General features: G+C 39.0%; 1 protein-coding gene and 1 long non-coding RNA gene across 10 annotated transcripts in view; one reads left to right on the top strand and one right to left on the bottom strand.

The window, feature by feature from the left end:
* The window catches only part of SLC38A3 (solute carrier family 38 member 3), a 68605-nt gene extending 52838 nt beyond the window's left edge, over positions 1-15767 (top strand). For both annotated transcript variants that reach the window (XM_034440755.3, XM_087887684.1), the window contains exons 9-16: positions 255-313; positions 3953-4123; positions 5615-5694; positions 6457-6557; positions 7633-7757; positions 8808-8952; positions 9747-9850; positions 10547-15767. In XM_034440755.3, the coding sequence (XP_034296646.2) occupies positions 255-313; positions 3953-4123; positions 5615-5694; positions 6457-6557; positions 7633-7757; positions 8808-8952; positions 9747-9850; positions 10547-10651 (890 nt within the window). In that variant the 3' untranslated portion in view covers positions 10652-15767. The remainder of the gene's footprint in view (positions 1-254; positions 314-3952; positions 4124-5614; positions 5695-6456; positions 6558-7632; positions 7758-8807; positions 8953-9746; positions 9851-10546) is intronic.
* Positions 1-21637, bottom strand: part of LOC117679132 (uncharacterized) — a 75032-nt gene that overhangs the window by 21774 nt on the left and 31621 nt on the right. For 4 of the 8 annotated variants that reach the window (XR_015732620.1, XR_015732622.1, XR_015732621.1 and 1 more), the window contains 4 exons: positions 18407-18551; positions 8785-15837; positions 7173-7364; positions 5722-5994 (listed from right to left, as the gene is read on the bottom strand). This is a non-coding gene — a long non-coding RNA (uncharacterized LOC117679132). Of the gene's footprint in view, positions 1-1177; positions 1249-5721; positions 5995-7172; positions 7365-8784; positions 15838-16136; positions 16844-18406; positions 18552-21637 lie in introns of those variants that run through there. The other 4 variants (XR_015732625.1, XR_015732624.1, XR_015732623.1 and 1 more) reach the window with 3 other exon arrangements.

Below are 21637 nucleotides of genomic sequence, written 5' to 3'. Positions count from 1 at the left end.
TAGTCCGGAGCGTCTTATAGTCCAAAAAATATGCTATTTAGAACTGAACAATCTTGGACTTGGCAAAGTGGAAAACCAAAGCACTCTTCCTTACTTTCAGGAGCACGTGCTTCAAAACTTTCTGATAGCTAGATCTTCTTATAAACAATAATAATGAAAGAATGACAGAAAGAGAGATAGAAATTTAGCACAACAGGGAAACCTACAAATTACTTTACAGATCCCTTGCAATGTTTTGTTTTCTCTTGTTCCAGGTTATCTTGGCTATGCCAGTGGGTTTTCTCTCAGCTGCATGGTCTTCTTCCTTATTTCGGTGAGTTTGAATGATGATGGTTTATAAAGTATTTTTTTAACTCTATGTAAAATGTATTTATGATACAGAGCTGTTCATGTCTATTCAGAAGTTTGATCCATTAAGTTAATGATCTACTTGCAAAAAAATGAGCATAAAACTGAAATTTTAATTAGCAACTATAGGTAGTTCTCACTTAACAACAGGACTTGTAAGGTTATAAAGCACAACTTTAGATGACTGTGCTGCTTAGCAACAGCAGTTCCAGCACTTCTGGTTGCTGTTATTAAGTGAATCCTATATTGTCATTAAGCATAATGTCATATGGTCAGCATTGGTGACCTCCAGCCAGCTTCTCCATTGACTTTGTTTGTCAAAAGCTGGTGGTGAAGTTTGCATTTGGTGATCATGTGAACATGGGATGCTGCAACATCATAATTGTGAATTGGTTGCTAAGGACCTGGATTACAATCACGTGAATATAGGGGCACTGCCACAACTATGAGATCAGTCATAAGTACTATTAGTTCAGCACTATCATAAGTTGTAATGGTTGCTGAACGAGTAGCTGTTAAGCAAGGATTACCTGTACATATATTTCTATCTTGTCCATCTTTTAAGAGTGGCAAATACATTTCCCTTTGTCCTTTATTCACATAGCAACTTGATGGGAAGGGTTAGATTAAGAGAAAGTTATTCTGAGGTTGAGAGTTCCATTGAAATTTTAATGCAAGTCTTTTCAATACAACAGTGTTGATGTTTTGGATTACAACTTTTAATCAGCCCCAACCTATGGCTAGAGATAATAAGAGCTGTAGCTAAGACATCACAAAGACTGAGGAAATTTGATAGCTCTGTTACCATGACTTGTCTAAGATACATTACCTGAAAATCTTAACGAAACATCTTTCATGGTTGGACATTTTCAAGGATTTATTTGGGGTCTTTCCTTTTTCCTAGTTTAAAAAAATATTTAAGAGCTTTGCTTATTCATTTGTTTGTTTACAAAAATTCTAGTACATCTCAGCCTAATCTGTTTTACAAGGATCTCGTAAAGATAAAATAGGAGAGAGTCAGGGAAGGAAAAGTATGCTTGGTGCCAATTGCATCTTGAAGAAGATCCAGATTAAATAAACGGAATCAAATTTTAAAAGAGGGTTCTTAGGAGAGGTATTTTATCCTAGCTTCTAAGGGAGCAATACTTCAGGGTATTGATTCTCTATGAAAGCATCTTTACTTGCATGTAATTATTTCTGCTAGATTCTAACTCCATCAAACCAGATGTATCGAGCCTCTGAATCTGGTCCTAAATCTTTTTCCTTTTGGGTCATCGGGCCATGGAGGGGGATTTTGTATTTCCTGATATTGCTAAAATTGGACAGTGCTACTTTCTCAAGTGCGGACTGTCACAGTAAATAGCTCGCAAGCAATTTGCCTCCAGCCTTTGCAATGATGCATCGCTACATTCTCACTCCCTTGTCAGAAACACTGATCTATTTCTGGGAGAAGAAGCTTTGTATCATTGTGAGGGACAACAGGAGAAGACAGGAAGTAGTGCCAGAGCCCTCATAGGGATGTTAGCATGCATACGAATAAAATACAATTTCAAAGTGCCTACCAATCTTTGAGAAGGGAGTATTTTTTACTCTTCTTCAAGCTATCATACATTTTCAAGTGAGAAGTGGTTCTTAGTTTAAATCAGGGGTGCTTGGTATTCTCTGAACTTGATTGTTTTTTTGCAGATGTTTCATTACCCAAATGAGGAAACATCATGATGTTGCCTAGTTTGGGTAATGAAATGTCAGGAAGAAAACAATCCAGCTCAGAGGACATTTTATTTCAACCCTGAGCTACAAATACTTTCCTTTATCAGTAGCTTAAATCAACTAGTTACTCCTACACGAACTGCTGCATTGAAGATATTTATACCCAATCAAATTGTAAATTTTGCCCTGGATTATAATAAGGACAATCCCAAAGGGCTTGCTAGCTTGATTTTTTTTTCTAACACTCCAGTCCTATAAATAATCATAGCTGTGATCTCTGGCAAAAAATAGTGGTAGTGCAATTATCACCGGAGTATTTGTGCTACTTACTTCTTGTTTTAAAAAGTTGCAATCTGATGGCATTATGGTAAAATGTATTTAGGAAGCTATATAAGTAAATCTCTTTTATGATATACATTGGTGACATATCATGCTGCCTAAGTTTAGCATGTTTTACAAGCTTCATGCTGGTGCAGGGTATGAAGTTCCACTGTGATACCTCCTACGTGGAGACATTTAATTTACTTTTTGCCTGATGCCTCAGGCAAGCTACTCAGTGGGGTTTGGCGTGGTTAATGTTCTGTCTCCCTGATTTTAATTTGTATTATTTTACCCTGGTTTTTTTTTAATAAAAGTGAATGAATTCAGCAACTGTTTCTCAACATGGAATTTGAATAGTTTTGTTGTGTTTCATTGACTTTTCTAAGATCTGTTTTAAGTTTATTTTATAAAGAAAAACAGTATCTTTTAAAACAATAATATTTACCCAGAACATACAAGCTTAAGCTGTATATTTATGCTGCTTTCTTTGTATTAAAGTCAAATCATTCAAATCAAATCATAAAGTGGATTTCAAAATCACAAGTTTTGAGAAATATGAATTAGGAAAGTATGTACAATGTTTAGAACTCAGTTATTAAGTTTTACTAATACAAAGATGTGCGACTATGAATGTGGGTATTTCAGTGGAAAGTGTAGTTCTCAGGATTCTTAAATAAAGTTATAGCAGCAATAGGCAAATGGATCCCTTCCAGGTTTCTTTTTAACTCCTATGAACTTTAGTTAGTAAGGCCTGTGACAAGGGAATGAGAGATTGGAATACATAAGATAGGAAGGCATCGTGTTTCTAGTATTAACATATTATCACTCTGCTATGTGCACTTTTGTACTGGACTTCTCTGACTGGCCCACATGATCTACTGCAGCCATCCCCAGAATAGCTAAACAGAATTGTAAGAGGTGGCCAAGAAGCTTCTTCAGGTTCTTCTTAAAGCGAAATGTTTTCAAAAACAAAAACAAGAAATGCCCAGCTGCCTTTTGGAAAAGCATGAAGCTTCTTGGATGAGAAGTGAAATGTTTTCAATGAAAAAAATCAAGAAAGTCCAGTTGCCTTTTGGAAAAGCACCTTTGGGACAAGCATGACCTGGATGATTGAGACTCTCCATAGACATCATTTCTAGTTCTATTCCATCTCCGTTCAACCAATCAGAAATATGCTCACCTTTTTATATTAATAATAATGTAACCGGAATATAATGCTACCTAGTGCCTGTCATCTTCCTACCGTGGATTGGTTTGGACACCATTTGGGGGATTTTGCAGAAACTTGAAAACACAGAATTAAAATTGGGGTAAAAAAGTATAATAAATGTTCAGAACAGGATAAAAACAAAAATAGGACAATGGGATAACAGAAATAACAATAAGAACAAAATTAACAAAGACCAACTCTCACATATCTCAATCAAGAACTTTAGTTTTGTATGGGTTCTTCCCATGTTCTGGGCTAAAACTCAGAGGAAGAACCAGGTTCTATAGAAGAACAAACATTGGGACCTATGAAGTTTTATTTCCTCCTCAGATGAGAATTTATGAAGTTTAATTTCCTCCTCAGGTCATTTACAAAAAGTTCCAGATTCCTTGTCCACTTCCTGACCAGATCAACAACACAGGCAACCTGAATTACACCTTGGTTAGCACAAGCAGCTATCAAAATGAACACACTACTATGCAGGCCACAGAGGAAGATATTTGCTCTTCAAGTTTGTTCACGCTCAAGTCTCAGGTCAGATGAGTGAATTTGTGAGGATACCAGCAGTAATTAATAATATATATCATTCTCCAACCTAGGTGCCATCCAAATGTGTGAATTTTCAGCAGTGGTAATGCTGATTGTGGATAGGAGTTTTGGCCTAAATTTCAGGAAATGTCCAAATTAGAGAATAATTATCACACACTGTTAATTGTATCAGATGTTTACTGTATTGCTGGCCTTTTATTATTAAATGTTAATGGTTGTTCTAGAGCAGAGGTGTCAAACTCAATTTCATTGAGAGCTGCATCAGGGTTTGACCTCGGGGGGCGTGGCCAGCTCGACATTACTCCATCAAGGCTCCATTTTGGGCTGCGATGGCCTCCTGCAGCCCTCTGCCATGAAAACAGACCTTGGGAGGGCCACATGTGGCCCACCCAAGCTCCGTTTTCACTGGCAGAGGGTGCAGGAGGCCGCCGTGGCCAAAACTGGAGCCTGGGAGGGCCGTGCATGGTCCTCCCGAGCTCTGTTTTTGCTGGCAGAGACACTGCAGGCTGGTCCTTTGCTGTTTGCAGAGCAGACATGGGCCAGATCTAAGCATCCTGTGGGCCAGATCTGGCCCACGGGCTTTGAGTTTGACACCCTGTTCTAGAGCCAACATGATACAAATAATTTAAACCAATCTTCTATAGATGACCATGCTAACTGCAGGGGGGATATGTTGATCTAAACTATAGAGGAATAGTGGTAAAAGGAGAAAGAAAGAAATTAATAGATAGGTGGAAAGAGTAGGAATAAATGTAACTATGATGGTTGACGAAAGAGTGAAAAAGTGATTTTGGGACAGAAGAGTTAAAAAAGAAGAGGAAAGCAAAGAGGAAGCTTACAAAAGTAGAGAAACAGTTTTGAGGATAAAAACCAAGGTAACAATGAGGAATGAAAGAGATGGAATATAAAATAGGTAAAGATCTAAAGGGAAACCTGTAAAAAGCTCAGGACTGAAGTGGCATAATCATCCTTTAGTGCAGTGGTCTCCAAGTTTTCCGGCTTTGTGGACTGGTGACAGAGGTGGGGGAGAGGTTGGTTCTACACGAGTGGTGGGCAAACACACATGTGTGTGCAGCTCCATTTGCACAAGCAGCAGGCACGTGTACCCACTGTTCGCACAAGTGGATCTGTGTGCACATGTATGCTCACCCACTGCTTCTGTGGCTCAGTTCTGAATGGGCCACAGCCCTATAGTGGGCCACTGCTTTAGTGGTTACTCCTGTCTGATGCGATGATTGGAAGAATGGCCACAATAACACATCTAGATTGGGGTTCAGGGACCTGAGTTTCTGGGAATCACAATTCTGTTAAGAATTTGTCTCCACTTCATTTATTCCCTGCTAATCTTTGTTAACACTTTTTGGGTGTGCAATCTCTTTGCATGGGTATAGCTGAGAGCTTAAAACAGCATCACTCTTGCAGGCAGAAGCTTCTCTGACATTTCCCCAACATCTCTTTGCTCTTTTAATTTTGCAGACAGCCTACACCATCCCTATCATGGCATTTGCTTTTGTGTGTCATCCTGAAGTCCTTCCTATCTACACTGAGTTGAAAAAGTAAGTATGTACATATGTTAATAATACCTCACTGTTGACATCACCGAAGTAGTGTTGCAAATTGAAGAAACAGCATAGGCGTCAGATGACTGAATTTAGAGGAGGAATATAAAGATGATGTTTTAGGACATTCGTTCTTTTTCTTCCTCATGCACGCACACATTTCCTGCACATTGCCTGTAGCAAATTCTGGACAGCTTCCTTCCATGTCAAGTACAAAAGGCCAAAGTGGCTGGTTCTGTTGAGCAAATTTTCTGCCATTCCAGAACGTTGATTCTCAGTAGGCAGGAGGACAAATATCTGTTCACAAATGCATAAAGAGACCTGATTAGTCAAGAGGGGAGCTTGTATTTTGTGGTCTGTTAGAACTGTAGAATTCCCAGTTGATTGGGGATCAGCGCTATAGTTTTCCACTAGAATTTCATAGCATAGGTTGCGCAACTGAGGTTCATTTTAATTTAAAAATCATTTAGTGTTTCTCGGGATTTTCATCAAATGTTGTCCCCCCCCAATAATAGACAGGTGATATACATGCCATCTAAACTCCTGTGACTTATCATGTAATATGAACTCACAGGAAGAATGTTCAGGGATTTAAAAAAAAATACAAAATTGAGTTTCATCAATCATTTGTATGTTTAAATAATAGCAAGGTGAAAAAGAAATTCAAATGATAACAGTGCACTGCTTTTAATAAATTAAAACCACTTCATGATTAGCCTAAGTTAAATGCTTCTCATTGAGCTTTTGTATGTCTTTTAGCCCAACCAAGAAGAAGATGCAGTGTATCTCCAACATTTCCATCACAGTCATGTATGTTATGTACTTCCTGGCTGCCCTATTTGGTTATCTCACATTTTATGGTAAGTTCCTTTCTATTGCCCTAGGAGTTTATGTATGTCCTGAGATCACATTCAGCCGATCAGTATCCCTTTTGTGACTCCCAGAATTTGGATCTTTTTACATTTTGAGGGGAGGAGGGTTGTGAGGATATATATTAAGCCTGGTAGAGATTTCAGGCATCCATTTGATCTCTTAAATCCCTCTCTTGCCAATTTTGGAGTATGTCTTACAAAGACTTGGATGGCCTTCAAGCCAACAGAAAGTTTGCAATCTATCCCATGTTCTGTGCTTCCTAATTAAATGAAGGAAAGGCAGATACTCAGGGCAGAAAGTACTGTCTTTTTAAAGCTATAGCCTTCTTCCCTCAAGAACTGAGCCGAGGTGGCGCAGTGGTTAGAGTGCAGTACTGCAGCTACTTCAGCTGACTACTAGTTCAGCAGATCAGCGGATCAAATCTCACCGGCTCAAGGTTGACTCAGCCTTCCATCCTTCCGAGGTGGGTAAAATGAGGACCCAGATTGTTGGGGGCAATATGCTATTTAGTATACTGTCTTTGGTGTAAGCCGCCCAGAGTCCTCGGAGAGTGGGCGGCATAGAAATATGAATAATAAAATAAAAAGAAAGAAAGAACTAACCATTGGAATGCAGTTGCAGGCAGCTACATGTTCTTTGGATGCTCAACTCACTAATGAACTATAAAGCACCAACAGTAGCAATCTTTTCACATTTTGCAAAGCTTGTGTTCTCAGCTGTGCTTTGGACTGGCCTGTCTCATGCATTTCATTAGAGAACCTCCAAAGAAGAATGCTGAATCCTTGCATTGTATCCTGTACAAAGACATAATAGTACATCAAATTTCCCTTGTTGTGCAATATAATGACTTACATGTTCATTTGAGAAAACTGTAATTAGCATTTTACAAAGTTGCCCATGCCACCAGCCATATGATTGCAGCCTCTAGGAACAACAAACACCTCTACAGTCTTCAATTATATTTTTTTAAAAAAACATTTTGGGAGTGCTGTACAAAGGAAGTCCTTGTTATATATTTAGCCTGATCAATGCTGCTATTCTGTTCTTGGCTGTCTCCTACAGGGCAGGTAGAATCAGAGCTGCTTCACACCTACAGCAGAGTAGACTCACTTGATGTGCTGATCTTGTGTGTGCGAGTAGCTGTGTTGATTGCTGTGACACTAACAGTGCCCATTGTTCTCTTCCCGGTGAGTTCCGCTGTCAGAAAACTGACAAAAGGAGATTAAATGTGATTTTGTGTTGTGTGTGTCTATGTGTTTTTTAAACTGGAATCTCGATCTAAAATTTAACTCCTATCTTACATGAATTCTTGATGTCTATTTTTTGTAACTGAAAGAAGAATAAAAATCAAGACCGCTTAGGCTGTAAACCATTAAAGTCATTGTGGTTTACAGTGGTGCCTTGGTTAATTTTAATTGGTTCCGACAGGCTCAATGTGTACCAAAAATGAAGAGTAACAAACAAAATTTTCCCATAAGGAATAACGTAGTAAGTCACAAGGCAGCCAACACCAACAAGTTCTAGCTTGTGAGTTGTGTACCAAATAAACGATGAGTATCGGGATAAATTTTTCACATTAAAATGTGTTGGAGTACCAAATTCAATGAGTTTCAAAGCTGTTGAGTACCAAAGTACCCCTATTGTTCAAAACTATAGCACCGCTGCAATAGATACAAGCAGGGGAGAATAGTATACAAGATCTAAGCACTGGTAGATGATTAAGGTTGAGTTATAGTGATAGCTGTTATAGTCCACCAAATTAGAAATGGGAACTGAAGTAAAAAAATTAAGCCATTAGATTAGAAGTCCATTCTATTGGGCAAAAGGATAAATTCAAGTAGCTGTGATAAAGTGGTACAGGAGTCAAGACAGACCTAAAATATGTGCAGTGAAGAACTCTGCCATGTTTCTAAAAGGTGAACCTAACTCAGGGGTAAAATCCAGCAGGTTCTGACAGGTTTTGGGGAACTGGTAACGGAAATTTTGAGTAGTTCGGAGAACCGGCAAATACCACCTCTGGCTGGCCTCAGAGTGGGGTGGGAATGGAGATTTTGCAATATCCTTACCCCAGGAGTGGGGAGGGAATGGGGATTTTGCAGTATCCTTCCCCTGGAGCGGGGTGGGAATGGAGATTTTGCAGTATCCTTCCGCTGCCACGCCCACCAAGCCACGCCCTCAGAACCAGTAGTAAAAAAATTGGATATCACCACTGACCTGACTACGTTGTTTTTCTTCAGGTGCGCCGTGCAATCCAGCAGATGCTTTTTCCAGACAAGGATTTCAGCTGGATTCGACACATTATCATTGCTTTTCTTCTACTGACATCTATTAATTTGCTTGTTATTTTTGCTCCCTCCATCTTGGGAATCTTTGGCTTAATTGGTAAGTCTTGCATTCTAGGAATCTTTTTGTTTTAAATAGATACTTTTTATTAAGGATTTTAACAATAAAAGATAATACAAACTAATATCAAAAAGAAAAAAAGAAAAGAAATGCAAAAAGCAAAAGAAAGTGCGAAAGAGAGTGACAGGAAATAAAATAAATAAAATAAAATAAAGAGGGAAGGGAAGGGAAGGGATGAAAGATATATAAGAAAATTACTGATGTCAAACTATTACCGCTATGTAATATGGATTCTGCATTTTGGCAAAATATCCATTATGGGTATTGTTTATGGATATGGATAAAATCATTTATATTTTGAAAAATGTTTCTGAGAAGTATTTCTAAAACACAAGGGAGAGTCAAAGTTCTTCCCTAAATAAACAAGCTCCTAATAATAGAAATTGCATTAGGTCAATAATTATTCCATACTTCTTTGAGAGCATCCATGGGACTCCTTGAGCTGGTGCCTCGGTGTTCTGTTTTTCCAGGATCAAGGCCATCTTATTAAACCTCTTTGTTTGCCATGTAATTCCAAAGGGCTCTTCTTTGTTGTTTTTACTCCTAGCCACTCATCGGTTGCTTTTTTTCCTTGCTGATTTTTAACTCAAACAGTATCCTTGGAGGAAAATCAATAGTTGTTCTGGACTCTGCCAGGGATGAGGGGCAAGGCTGGAGTTCCTGTTGTCAGAGCTTGTTATGTTTTCCCAAAAATATATTAGTGAAGAAAAGTGAAGCCCAGGGTGTTTCATTTTCTGAAGATCCTAAACCTGTTCTCTGTTGGACTCTCCCAGGTGCCACCTCAGCTCCTTGCCTGATATTCATCTTCCCAGCAATATTCTACATCCGGATCATACCCAAGGACAAGGAATCTATGAAATCCCCTCCCAAGATCCTGGTATGTAATCTCTAACAGTCCACTTTGGCTACTTCAGTTATTCATGAAGAGTCCCAAGGGATGGATTATTGGATGAGAAAAAATGGTTTTCTGCTTTAGAGAATCCACCTGATAGTGAAACTTAGTATTTCCAAGCAGTATTTTTTTGGCAGGGGGTAAGGAGAACGTGCCCTGCATGTCCTGCATATTATCTATGGAAGTTATCGCAGTTTTTGGATTTCAAACTGAATGCATGGTTTATAATTTATCATTATAAATATCAATGTCATCATCATTTGTGCCATATGGGGATGTGCAATATATCTTTATTCAAAAGATATTAAGAAAAGAGCTGGTCTGGAGCAGAACCACAATTTTCAAGGAAGGCATGAGTCTTTCCTCCCTAGCTGCAGTGCTACTCAGCCATAAAGGTTGCGTGATACATTTTTGGAGGGTGGGGGGAGGGAACATGTGAAGTATAGAAATATACAGTTGTAGGAGCATGCTTTGTTATGAATCAGTTGCCAACCCATTTCTATTGCACTACAACTGGCACAATTTAAAGCCCGCTCTCAACTTTGGATGTCTAGATTATTCTCCTTGCTCCAGTTGTTGGGAGAGGAGAGCAACACACATTCATGTGCTTCTGCTTCCACCATTTGGGGGTTCCTTTCCGCAAGTGACACTCTCCTTCCCTCCTATCTCTTCTCCCTGCAGGCATCCCTCTTTGCGTGCCTCGGGGTGCTCTTCATGATCATGAGCCTCAGCTTCATCATCATCGACTGGATGTCAGGTGGCCTAAAGAGTGGAGGCAGCCACTAGGCGACATTTGGAGTCCCGTGATGCACAACAAAGCCTTGGGAAACTCAACTGGCTTCGATCCATTTCCTGCCCCTGCCCTGTGTTAGTACTGTATCATTTTTTCATCCCTGGTTACATTCTGGGCCACGGGTGCTATTCCAGTATGAAATCCTCACACTCTCACTGAGCCAGAAGTGCTGCAGGCTGGACTAGACCAGAAGCCAATCTCTTACTTTCTCTGGGCATTTGATTTTCTCTCAAAGTCTGGGATCGGCCAGGCTAACAGTAGTCTAAATGAGCACATAAACTGGAAAAATAAGCCCATTTCAAGGGAAAGGGAGGGGAGGCTGCTATGATACACAGTATATCTTCAGTTCTATATGTCCAGTCCAGCTGGCCTACACTGAGGGGACTCAGAAGTCAGCAGGACCAGAAGAAAATGGAGCAACTGTGCTAAATAACTTGGATGTAGGGCTCTCACTTGATGCTCACTACTGAATGGTTGACTTGGGCCAAGCTTTATATTATATGAATATTACACTGAGGCTACAGAATGAAAAGCGAAGGCTTTTTAAAGCTTGAAGGGGTTTAAGAAAGAAAAAATATTATTTCCTTTTTTAAAAAAGATCTTATTGGTCACAATCCCAGCTCCAACTACAGATCCTTAATCCTCCTCAAATGTCATTTGGCAGGCCTGACTTTTTTCTCTCTCCCTGACATTGGTTCGGTTTCCTTGTCTGCCCTCTGCAATGAACTCCTTGCCACTTTTTAGGTAGTTGTAAGACTTAGAGTGGGAGGCAGGTTAATGGGGACATATTGGGAAACTACAGGCCCTCTGAACTACCAGTTGTGATGGGGTGAAGATTTGGACTGGTTTCCAAGGATCCATTTACATGTTCTGAATTATCCTGAGGGTATTTGAAGCAGAGAAGAGATGATGGCACTGGAAATTGGGCAATGTAGCTCTCTCTTCTTATATGGAACCGAGCTTTAGTTGGTCCTATTGTTCATGTCTTCAAAACCTAACTTCTGTTTGTTTGTTCCATTGGGAAGCAATAATCACAGTTTTAAGATTCTATGTTAATTGGACTCTTACGTTAAAACATTATTTGTCCCTTGATGCTACATAAATGGACCACACTGGCTGGGGAATTCTGGGAGTTGCAATCCTAAAACTTTTAGATGACATCATATATGGGAAGGCTAGCTTTCAGGATTCATCCGTGATTTAAAACATGAAATTATAAGGTCTTGAACAGAAAAAATATGTCATCTAAACAATGGATGACATATAGCAAGCAGGATTTTATGAAGCTAAGATGATTTTAGAATGTCTAAACTCTGGAAAACTTTAATGAAAAACATGGTAATCAAAACTGATATAACATTCCAAGACTGGAAAATTCAATTTTTCCTCCCTGTTATTAATACCTGTTTTACATTGTAACTAGAGCCTAGTCCTTGCAACAGGGGAACAAAAATGCAATAGGTTCTTTCTGAGAAGATTTGAATGATGATCATGAGGCTAGTTGTAGTGCTGCATCGGCAACTTGTGAAAATATTTTGAAGCTTTAGGGGTACTCTGATGGTTCCCAGGTATAAACAGTCATCTCTAGTCTGAATGTATATTATATTTAGTACTTAGCCCTGATATATAATCCTTATTATGCAACAAGAAGCTGATAATGATATTTGCAAAATTGTCCTACCCTTCTGTCATAATCCTGAAGAACATTTTTCATACCTTTCAACATTAATCAGACAAAAGTAGTTCCTCTGGTTTTATAGGAAGCAATGAACTATCCATTAACAAAAATAAGCAAATGAAATGGAATACATTTCTTCCCTGTTGCCCTATAGCTAGCAATTCAAATCAAACTCTGGTCGAGGTTTTAAAGATGCACTTTCTGCCCTGATTACAAAAACATGCTTTTTGTATTGTACAAATCTGATCACAGCATGCAGAACATTTCAGAACTTAGTCAGTAGCAGCACTTTTCCTCCCAATATTGATCTATATTGGATCAAGAAACTCAGCATTCCTGCATCGTATTTTCAAAATGTAAGCGCTCTCCTATAGTGTACAAATTCATGGAGAATTGTGTTTATACATGTACCACAATGATGGAATAGATATCTCAGAGCAGGTGCCTCAGCTTTCCATTCCATGTCAGATGTTCGGATATGCAGCTAAGCTTAATCAGATAGCTGTGTTTCTGGGAATACAATCTCAGACTGAAATAAGGTGCTTGAAGGAATGCCTGAGATAGAAAACACTGGACCTCTTGTGTTAGAACACTTTGGCACTGAAAGGACTGTAGCTTTCTTCTGCTATTACCTATGCACAGCAGCACTTCATGTAGGCCCTGTATGGGGTACAGTACCAAAATCCCTCACTTTCTATGCACATCCACTTTTTGCGCACTTTCAGCAATAATGTTTCTGCCATCCCTGGAGTAACTGGAACAGGATTGCAGGGTGGGGGATAACTATGTGTCACAAAACTATGTTGGACTGTAGCATTCACTCAGTTAATGTGACACATTGAAGTGGCTTGTCAGTTCTAGCGTCACAGTACATAAAAGGCACTAGTTGAAGCTTTACTGCCCTCTGCCGTAGCTTGTGACTCTTGCAGCTTCCAATAATTTGCACCTTGGAAAGCTAGTGACTTTATTCTTCTTTTAATTATCTCAAAGACTGATTCATACACAAAAATGTTCCAAAATGGGATACATTGAAAACTGAACTTGAGGGATATAACTAAGCAAGTCAAATCTTCAGAATAAATTAATGTTGCATCAGGAACAAGCTATTTTCACTCTGAAATCCTGGTCTAAGTCCAGCTGAGGACATGGACAACAATTCTTCCCTGCTCCTGCCCTCGCATTAGCAAATTCCCAAAGTCCAATTGTTCTTGGTGACATTTGAATAGTGGAGTAATTATTTCTACACTGAAGTTGGTGCAGCAAGACCTGCACTAAACACTAAATCTCTTCTGCATTATTTCCATGTAACAACAACAAAAAAGAGCAGGTGAATCACACCTGTGATCCTAAACAAATAGATTTCCTTCAAATAGCTGAAACTCATTTTCAATTGACTGTCTAAGAATGTGATCTGAAGAGAAGAACAAAAAATAATCCCCATATTCATCCAGAGTCCAGACTGCATATGGAGTTCTGAATTATTTAGTTCAATCTCAGTCATATTTTACGTTTTCCGTCTATGTTTATCATCTTCAACCTTCCGCCCAACCTTACAAAAATCATTTTTAAAAAGCCTCATTCGTTTATATATTGTATCCTATGAATTTTATGGTTGGATTGTTGTTTAAACTAATTTTTAAGTCAATCAGTAATTATTTCTAGGGATTAATAACTATAATGCAAATAATAAGAAACATGTATTTTTGTATTGGGGTGGTGGCTGGTCAATTTGCTTTTTATAAATAATGTATATAAGAGTAGATCTTTTTTAATGTATTTGTTGTTGCACTCACTAACTATGTATAGTGTACATATGTTATGTCCTCATTAAAGAGGGTTTGGAACCCAGAAATCTTGTCTGAGCTAGAGAAAACTTACTACCAGTGTGAAACTCAGGGTAGTAGGAGCTGTTTCTAAAGCTTGGTGTCCAGTTACAAGAGCCATGATGAGAAAAGACTACATTTGCAGTTACAAACATTTGGCTTAAGTTGTTTTATATGATCTGCTTCTTAAGCCCAAACAGGATGGAAGTCAGCTTGAAACTTCTGGCTGATTTCTGATATTGATGGAAAATAACAGAAGATCGATAATTTAGCTGCATTGCCTTATGTAACTGCTGTCTCACAGAAGCATCATGTGATGGATGCTTCTCAAACCAGAAGAGAGGGTGGAATGGGGAAACATGAGATAGTGACACAGCATAAATTCCACCTTAATTATGCTAGTTGTAAATTGAACCAGGGAATTGTTTTAGTGGGCTTTCAAGATTAATATCGAGCCCTGCGAGGTAGGCAAACTATGAAAACAACAGCTTGGGTTTCTGGAAAAATCTTTATCGTTAGTAGGATAAAGTAAAGAATCTTGAAAATCTGAAAACTGCAAGGAAGGAGCAAAAGAAATGTGGCAGCCCAATGGCTTAATTTCCAAGAGACCATTCTTGTGGCATGCTAGGTACTCCTAAAAGGTTACTAGTTACTTATTAGTCCCTGTTGCCAATTGACCATTTGTTTAACCTCTTCAGGTCATTCTCAATGTTAGGCAACATTAACTGTCTTTTATGTATTTTAATATTTATTTATTTTCTTTAACTTAGACTCGAGCTAGAGATAAGGTTCCAATGTTTGTTTGCAATGAGACAAAGATTGGTTGTTTGGGATGTCTGCACCAATTGAGGGCTAAAAGACCTACTGTTATCAGCAAAGTGACTGGGTAGAAATGGAAGAGAAAAAAATAAAATAAAGAGGTGCATTGATTGATGCAAGCAATCATGTGAAATCTCAAGGGCTCTTTCTCCTTTCTTTTCATTTCCAAACCCACAGAAGTTTCGGAAGGGGTAGCCTATATCTGCCCTTCTAGTGTGCAAACAGTAAGCAAATTGTGCTGCCTCGCTCAACGTAGGTTAAACATCAGTATCTCAGTCACTGTGTACATTGCACAACATGCTTAAGCAGATAAATTAAGGATTTAAAGGCATAGCATAGCTTGGTTAGCATTAACCTTGGGCTTTTGGTTTTTGTGACTTGAGTGTTATGCAAACCCAGGCAACTGGTTCAGTTACGGTGCGATCTGTGCAAAACCCTGAAAGCTAGTTAATGCAATAACCAGGTTCAGCATGTTGTATGAACATGACTTATGTGTCATAAGATATACAACACGGAAATGCACTTCTGAAGAAAGAGGACAAAACCTTTACCCAAAGAACACTGGATGTGTCTGCTTTCCCCCAGAGATGGCGCAGGCGTGACATCAATCTTACCTTCTCTCTGTATCTCTGTTCCTTTTGTCTCTGTGTTCCAAGTTATAAAACAATGGGAGAACTTGTCTGAAAGAGCCTATTTCTAGAACAGTTTTAAATTACATGTAGAAATTAGATCTATATTTGGAAATGAAACAAATCTTTTAAAACAATAATAAAGAAAACATGAAACCTTTTCCTGTATGTGGATCTTTGTGTCTGTGATTGAAAATCCAAGATTTGAGAGCCAGATTAGGGGTTTCCATCTAGAAAAAGAATGTAGGCAAAGTTAAAACCAAAGTATACATATAACAAAAGGCACATGCATCTGAAGTTACTTAATTCAGTAGGACTTTCATTTTTATTTATTTATTTATTAGTTTGATTTATATGCCGCCCTTCTCCGGAGACTCGGGGCGGCTTACAATGCATTAAGCAATAGCCTTCATACTTTTGTATATACATGCTCAGTAGGGCTTTTTGCCCCGCCCCGCCCCCGAGCAGTGTTCTATTTTATACAAAGTCAGCTTATTGCCCCCACAAACCGGGTCCTCATTTTACCTACCTCGAAAGGATGGAAGGCTGAGTCAACCTTGAGCCTGGTGAGAATTGAACTCGCAGTAAATGCAGGCTGCTGGCAGCTAAGTGCTACTTTAACAGCAGTTTAGTCTGCTGCGCCACCAAGGCTCCTTTTTGGAAGCAAGGAACTTTTGGAAGCTGAAGATTGAAACCAAAATGTCATTTCTGGATCCTCTTTGTGCTCTGATTAATTCCTACTTTATTAAATTGCACCAGAATATATAGTACAAAGATACAGTCTACCTTGCTAGAATTCTATCCTAAAGATTCAAAATTGCTAGACATCAGTCCAAGAGCACTTTTATTTCTATTTTACTGGTCTTGAGTGCCTTAGATTCTATGATATATACAGGCACTGCGGGGTCAATATGACTTGGCATATTATTTAGCAGCAATCATTAAGTGAAGAGGATTTCTCACAAGTTTTTATATTTTTTCCTCTTTCTGCCATAGAATGATAATAGTCAGTCAGTGTGAACAAATTTATAACTTAGATTAAATCCCCAAAGTTGAAGTATTAACAAAAGCTAGTAAGCTTTCCTTGATGCTTAAGAACTAGGGTCCATGTGAGATGAGTGACAGTTAGTGTGCAATTTGAAAAAAATTATACCGCCATTGGCTATTAGATGATCATAATGCTGCATCTGACAGGTGGTCCTCACATGTTGAGTAAAGGCCAGAGATAATTAACTTAAAAAACAGATCATGAGATGACTGCTAAGACCACTGCAAAACAGAACAGAACAGAACAGAACAAAACAAAACAAAACAAAACAAAACAAAACAAACAAAACAAAACAAAACAAAGCATCTCTGAAGTGTTATTTTACCTATATTTTTGTGTCAAGGGTGTTTGGCTCCGTAAAAGCACTTTGCAGCTTGATAGCACTTTATTCTCTTGAAGTAGCTGGTACAACTTTGAAAGTACAATGCAAATGGCTTTGTTTGAGGGTGTGTGTGTCTGTGAGTGGGTGTGTTTTGTTTTGCTCTGAACCTCTCACAATGAGGATAATCTGCTAAAATGAAGAAAAATAATGATAGGGGAAGATGTGATTTAACAGAGGCTGAAATCTGGCCAGACAAATGTAGCAGTAGGATTTGAATTAAGAACCTTTAAGCTAGTCTCATCTTTATTCTCCCCAATGAACAAAAATCAATAGGTGGAGATTGCTTAAAATTAGGAGATATCACCAAATGGTTCACTTAGCACGTGAACCCTCTATGTCAAGAGGTGGTTGGTGCTTTCACCTGAAGGTTATTATGGGAGGATGTAACAATAAACCCTGCTTTGCAGAACCAAAGCTTGATCTCTGTGAGGGCTGCATTAAAAAAAATCTTTAAAAATGCTTTACCTTCCAGTTACCATGAGCTGCCTGGAAATATGCACAAACAAAATCAAAGGAAACAATTCATCCTGGACTTTTCACAAGACACAATGAAACTCTGGTTCATAAACAGTTAACCTGTTTAACTAGAACCTATAACTAGATTCTACAACCTCATGTTACGGTGCTGATTTACCTACATTGAAATAACCAGGTATGCTTTCTGATGCAAATGCAAATGCAAATGGATACCCCCAGCCAAGGCCACTTTTGTAAAAAGTGTGTTTGGAAGTCAAAAACATAGGAAGCTGCCTTCCCCTGAAATCGAGAGAATTTATTTCTCAGTCAAAACTGACTGGCAGAAGTTCCCCGAAAAATACAATCAGGAGTTTCTCCAGTCCTATTTTCCAACCTGGGATTGTTCTTGGATTCTGAGGTTGAGCTATGACATTCAAGTGAGAAAATATTTGTAATTTCTTCTCATCACGGCTTATATTTCTTGCCTGTTCCAGTGTATATTCCCATCTCCCGTCCTTAGCTTGCAATTATTATGAATACACTTTCCATGTATCAAGTTTCAAAGCAGTCTTTCATGACCCACTTGGCTCATGCAAAAGGTTACAGATGGAGGCAACAGCTATACTTGACCTAAGCAATATGCCTCGGATTTATAAAATGATATTTCAATGGTTAAAAGAGAATACATAAAACATCAAACAAGCAAAGAGAAATAGAGGAGGAGGAGAAAAAAAGTATCTACAGTCACAAGGATCCTTCTGTTACTCTTATGCACAGTTTCTTCAAATGAAATGAAGGGCCCAAATTTTCTATAACCATAATCTGAGCTCATGCACTACACATGCACCAAGAACTTCCATTTGGCTTTAATTTTATTTAGAGTAACTGAATAAAATTAAATAGTCATATTTACAGCAAAGTAGTGTAAAGAAGGCATCATCTGAGCAGTCTTTCTTCTCCAAAATTACTTGTAAGAAGCTATGTAGGGCCCCATAAACTTTCTTAAAAAAAGCATCTGTTCTGTACCCCAATATTTTGTTAGAAAGTGGGTCAATTTCCTGAGGAAAAAAAAGAACAAAGATACATTGCATGAGAAGGAACATTTGGTCAAGTTTAGAAGACAATGGAGTAAATGGTAAATGGGTATTTTCTGACTGGTTTTGCCTCCCATAGCAACACTTTTGTGAATTAGCCCTTCTACTGCAGTTACTTCGGGGAAAATGCCCACAATCACTTCTCAAAATTGCAGAGATATGCACCTGCCTAAAGATATCCCTGAAACCTGCCTAAAGTAGCTCAGTTCCTGTTGTAAGCATGAAAGAAAATAAAGTTTTTCAAAAGAGCTGACAATCAGCAACTATTTGCTAACTCTATCTTTGCAGAAACAAGCTCGGTAAACTTGGCATCTTCTTCTCTTTAGAAATCTGGCCCTAAAAATAGATTGATGAAATATTCATTTATCTGACATGTAGGTGGCACCAATGCTCCATTTCAGTTCCAGCAGAAATGCTTTGTTGTCATCATTTCTTTCATTAATCACTTCACGTACAATGTTACAAGAAGTCTCTTCTGAGGAATTATTGTATAGATTGTTATAGGAAGGTATGCTTCATCAGGCATTTTGAAGGGTTGGATTATTTTTATTTTATTTTATTTTGCGGTTGGGAGCATCCTTTAAATACTGTGCTTGATGATTCAAGAGTGAAGGAAAGCAAGGCATTAACACCTTGCAAAATCGAAATGGACAATTTTGTAGAGTTCCACCATTTTCTGAGGGAGATTGGTTTTGGATGATGATGATGATGTTCTGTTTTAGGTATGTTTTGACCTATTCAAAAGCTTAATGCATCCTCCCCTCATTTATGTTTCTCACCAAATTTCCAGTAGGAAATTGTGTCACCACTGATTTTTCTATGGCTTGTTGCCAAATTTCATTGACAAAAAAGGGGAAGGTGGTACAATGCCGAACAAGTTTTCTACCTCTGCTTTTAAGGTAAGCATCAACACTTTGAATGGGAGACAATTGCAAATAAGCAACCAAATTACTTTGCTTAGAATACGGGTGTCAAACTGGCGGCCCATGGACCAGATGCATCACGCATAGGCCACCCTCACTCCAGCTCCACAAAGGCAAAAAAGTTGTGATACGTCATGTGATGTCACGAGATGCGATCAAGTTTAGCACCCATAGCTTAGAAAAAAAGTGAATGTAATATATCATGCAGTATTGGACTGGAAGGACCGGGTTGAAGTCATAACTGAGCCACAGATTTCATTGAACAGCAGCCCAGAAACATTTTCTCAACCTAACCTTTTTTTGACTGACCTGAGCCTGACATCGCGGGCTGAGAGAGGGACTGGTCCAAAGTCACCCAGCCAGTTTTCATGCCTAAAACAGGACTAGAACTCAAAGTCTCCTGGTTTCTAGCCTGTTGCTTTTACCACTAGACCAAACTGGCTCTCACAAGCTAACCTACTGATTACTGTGGGGAAAAAATGAAGAGAAACCCTTCTCATATACAACACCGACTGCAAAGGAAAAAGACAGAATATAATTTACCTGTTCCATGTGAATAACAGTAAAAAGGAGTTCTCCAGTGCGCTGCTTGGAGAATCCAAAAGCGAGGGTTATTCATCAGTTCAGTAGTCAGCACTGAGTGTATGTGTCTTTAAATTTCTGTAGACACACCTCCTTTGTACGTCAGAGGGTCAGTTTTTATTCACTCAGTCAGTTAATCAGACTTGTTTTTTTGCTTCTGTCTGGTGTCTGAACTTTTTGAATAAATTCTTCGCTTTTGGATTCTCATATTTGAACTTGGATTGGATTTGACCTTGATTTCAGATTAGATTTGGATACCTTCGAATTATTGGGATTAATAACAAATTTTTTCCTTCTGTTCCTCATTATCAATGGCTGGGTAAGTCTTATGGCCTCTATCCTGTCTGGCCATATCTATTTGTCCCTTAATAAGAAGCTCGGCCTTGCCAGGGTACCTTCTTCTTGATTAATTTGTCCATCGTGTGTGTTGGGGCAGATAATGAGTCCCTGCCCTGCTCTCAGCGGCAAACTCGAGTATTTTTAAAACATAAATTGCCGCTTTAGAGTCCCTGCCCTGCTCTCAGTGGTAAACTCTTCCAGATTGCTTGTTTCTGGTGCGAGGGCTGCTTTTGAGCAGCTACACACCTATTGTGCTGTGGGGGAAGAAGCAAATCGTCGCTAAAGCCGATGCCGGCGCTTTCGATCTAATGCTTGTGGAACGGGGCCGCCATAATGGCGGAGCATGTTTTCTCCTCTTCTGGCCAAATTCTTCCCGGCAACAGGCTTCTGCATGCATGGTAAGCCTGTAGCTCAGTTTTTGCCCGGGAAGGAGCTGCGCAGCCGCAGATTGATTTCCGACGCTAGTTTCTGCCCGGCAACAGTGTTGCAGCCACGCAGGGGCTTCCCTGCGCCTTTTTCTGTGCCCCTTGAAGCTCTACTATGGCGAGCTGGGGCTGATAAGTGTACCTGCCAGCACGGCAGCCGTGGCTGGAGGTGTCTTGTTGTTCAGTGCTGACTACTGAACTGATGAATAACCCTCGCTTTTGGATTCTCCAGCAGCGCGCTTAGAAGGGACGTTCAGGTAAGCAACGTCCATTTTGTTTCTATTTCATGTTTGTGAGCCTTTGGCCATTATGAAGAACAAAATGCTGGAGTAAGATGGGCCTTGACTTGATATATAGTAGGGCTGGTCTTATGTTTATAAATGTAATAATAATAAGTAAAAGCAATATGTCATTTTATTTATAAATCAGCGCATACTTCTAATTGATAATTATAATACAGGAAACTGTTTACATGTCAACTTAACCAAACAGAGCAATCCATCCAACGGTGTGGAGTGTTTACCAGAGCATGTGTATCATAAACAGGCGTCCTTCTCAGGAAAACCATGAGTGAAAAACCAGCTCAAGCTTATAAAAGATGCTCTAAGAAGATCTAAAGGATGATCTAAGACTATCCACAGTGCCTTTGAACTTCACGATTCAATTTCACAGTATGGATTGTCATCCAGCTTATTTCAAAGTTTAGTCAGAGGTTTGGGTGCCAAAAAGAAATAGAACTATGTGTCATTCTGATACTGAGGACATCTTTTTCAAGGCACTT

The sequence above is a fragment of the Pantherophis guttatus genome, chromosome 2 (genome assembly GCF_059756535.1).
Source record: "Pantherophis guttatus breed Tessera chromosome 2, ASM5975653v1, whole genome shotgun sequence".
Lineage (NCBI taxonomy): Eukaryota > Metazoa > Chordata > Lepidosauria > Squamata > Colubridae > Pantherophis > Pantherophis guttatus.
Note: the sequence above shows the minus strand (reverse complement) of the source record. Positions and strands in the feature narration are given on the sequence as shown.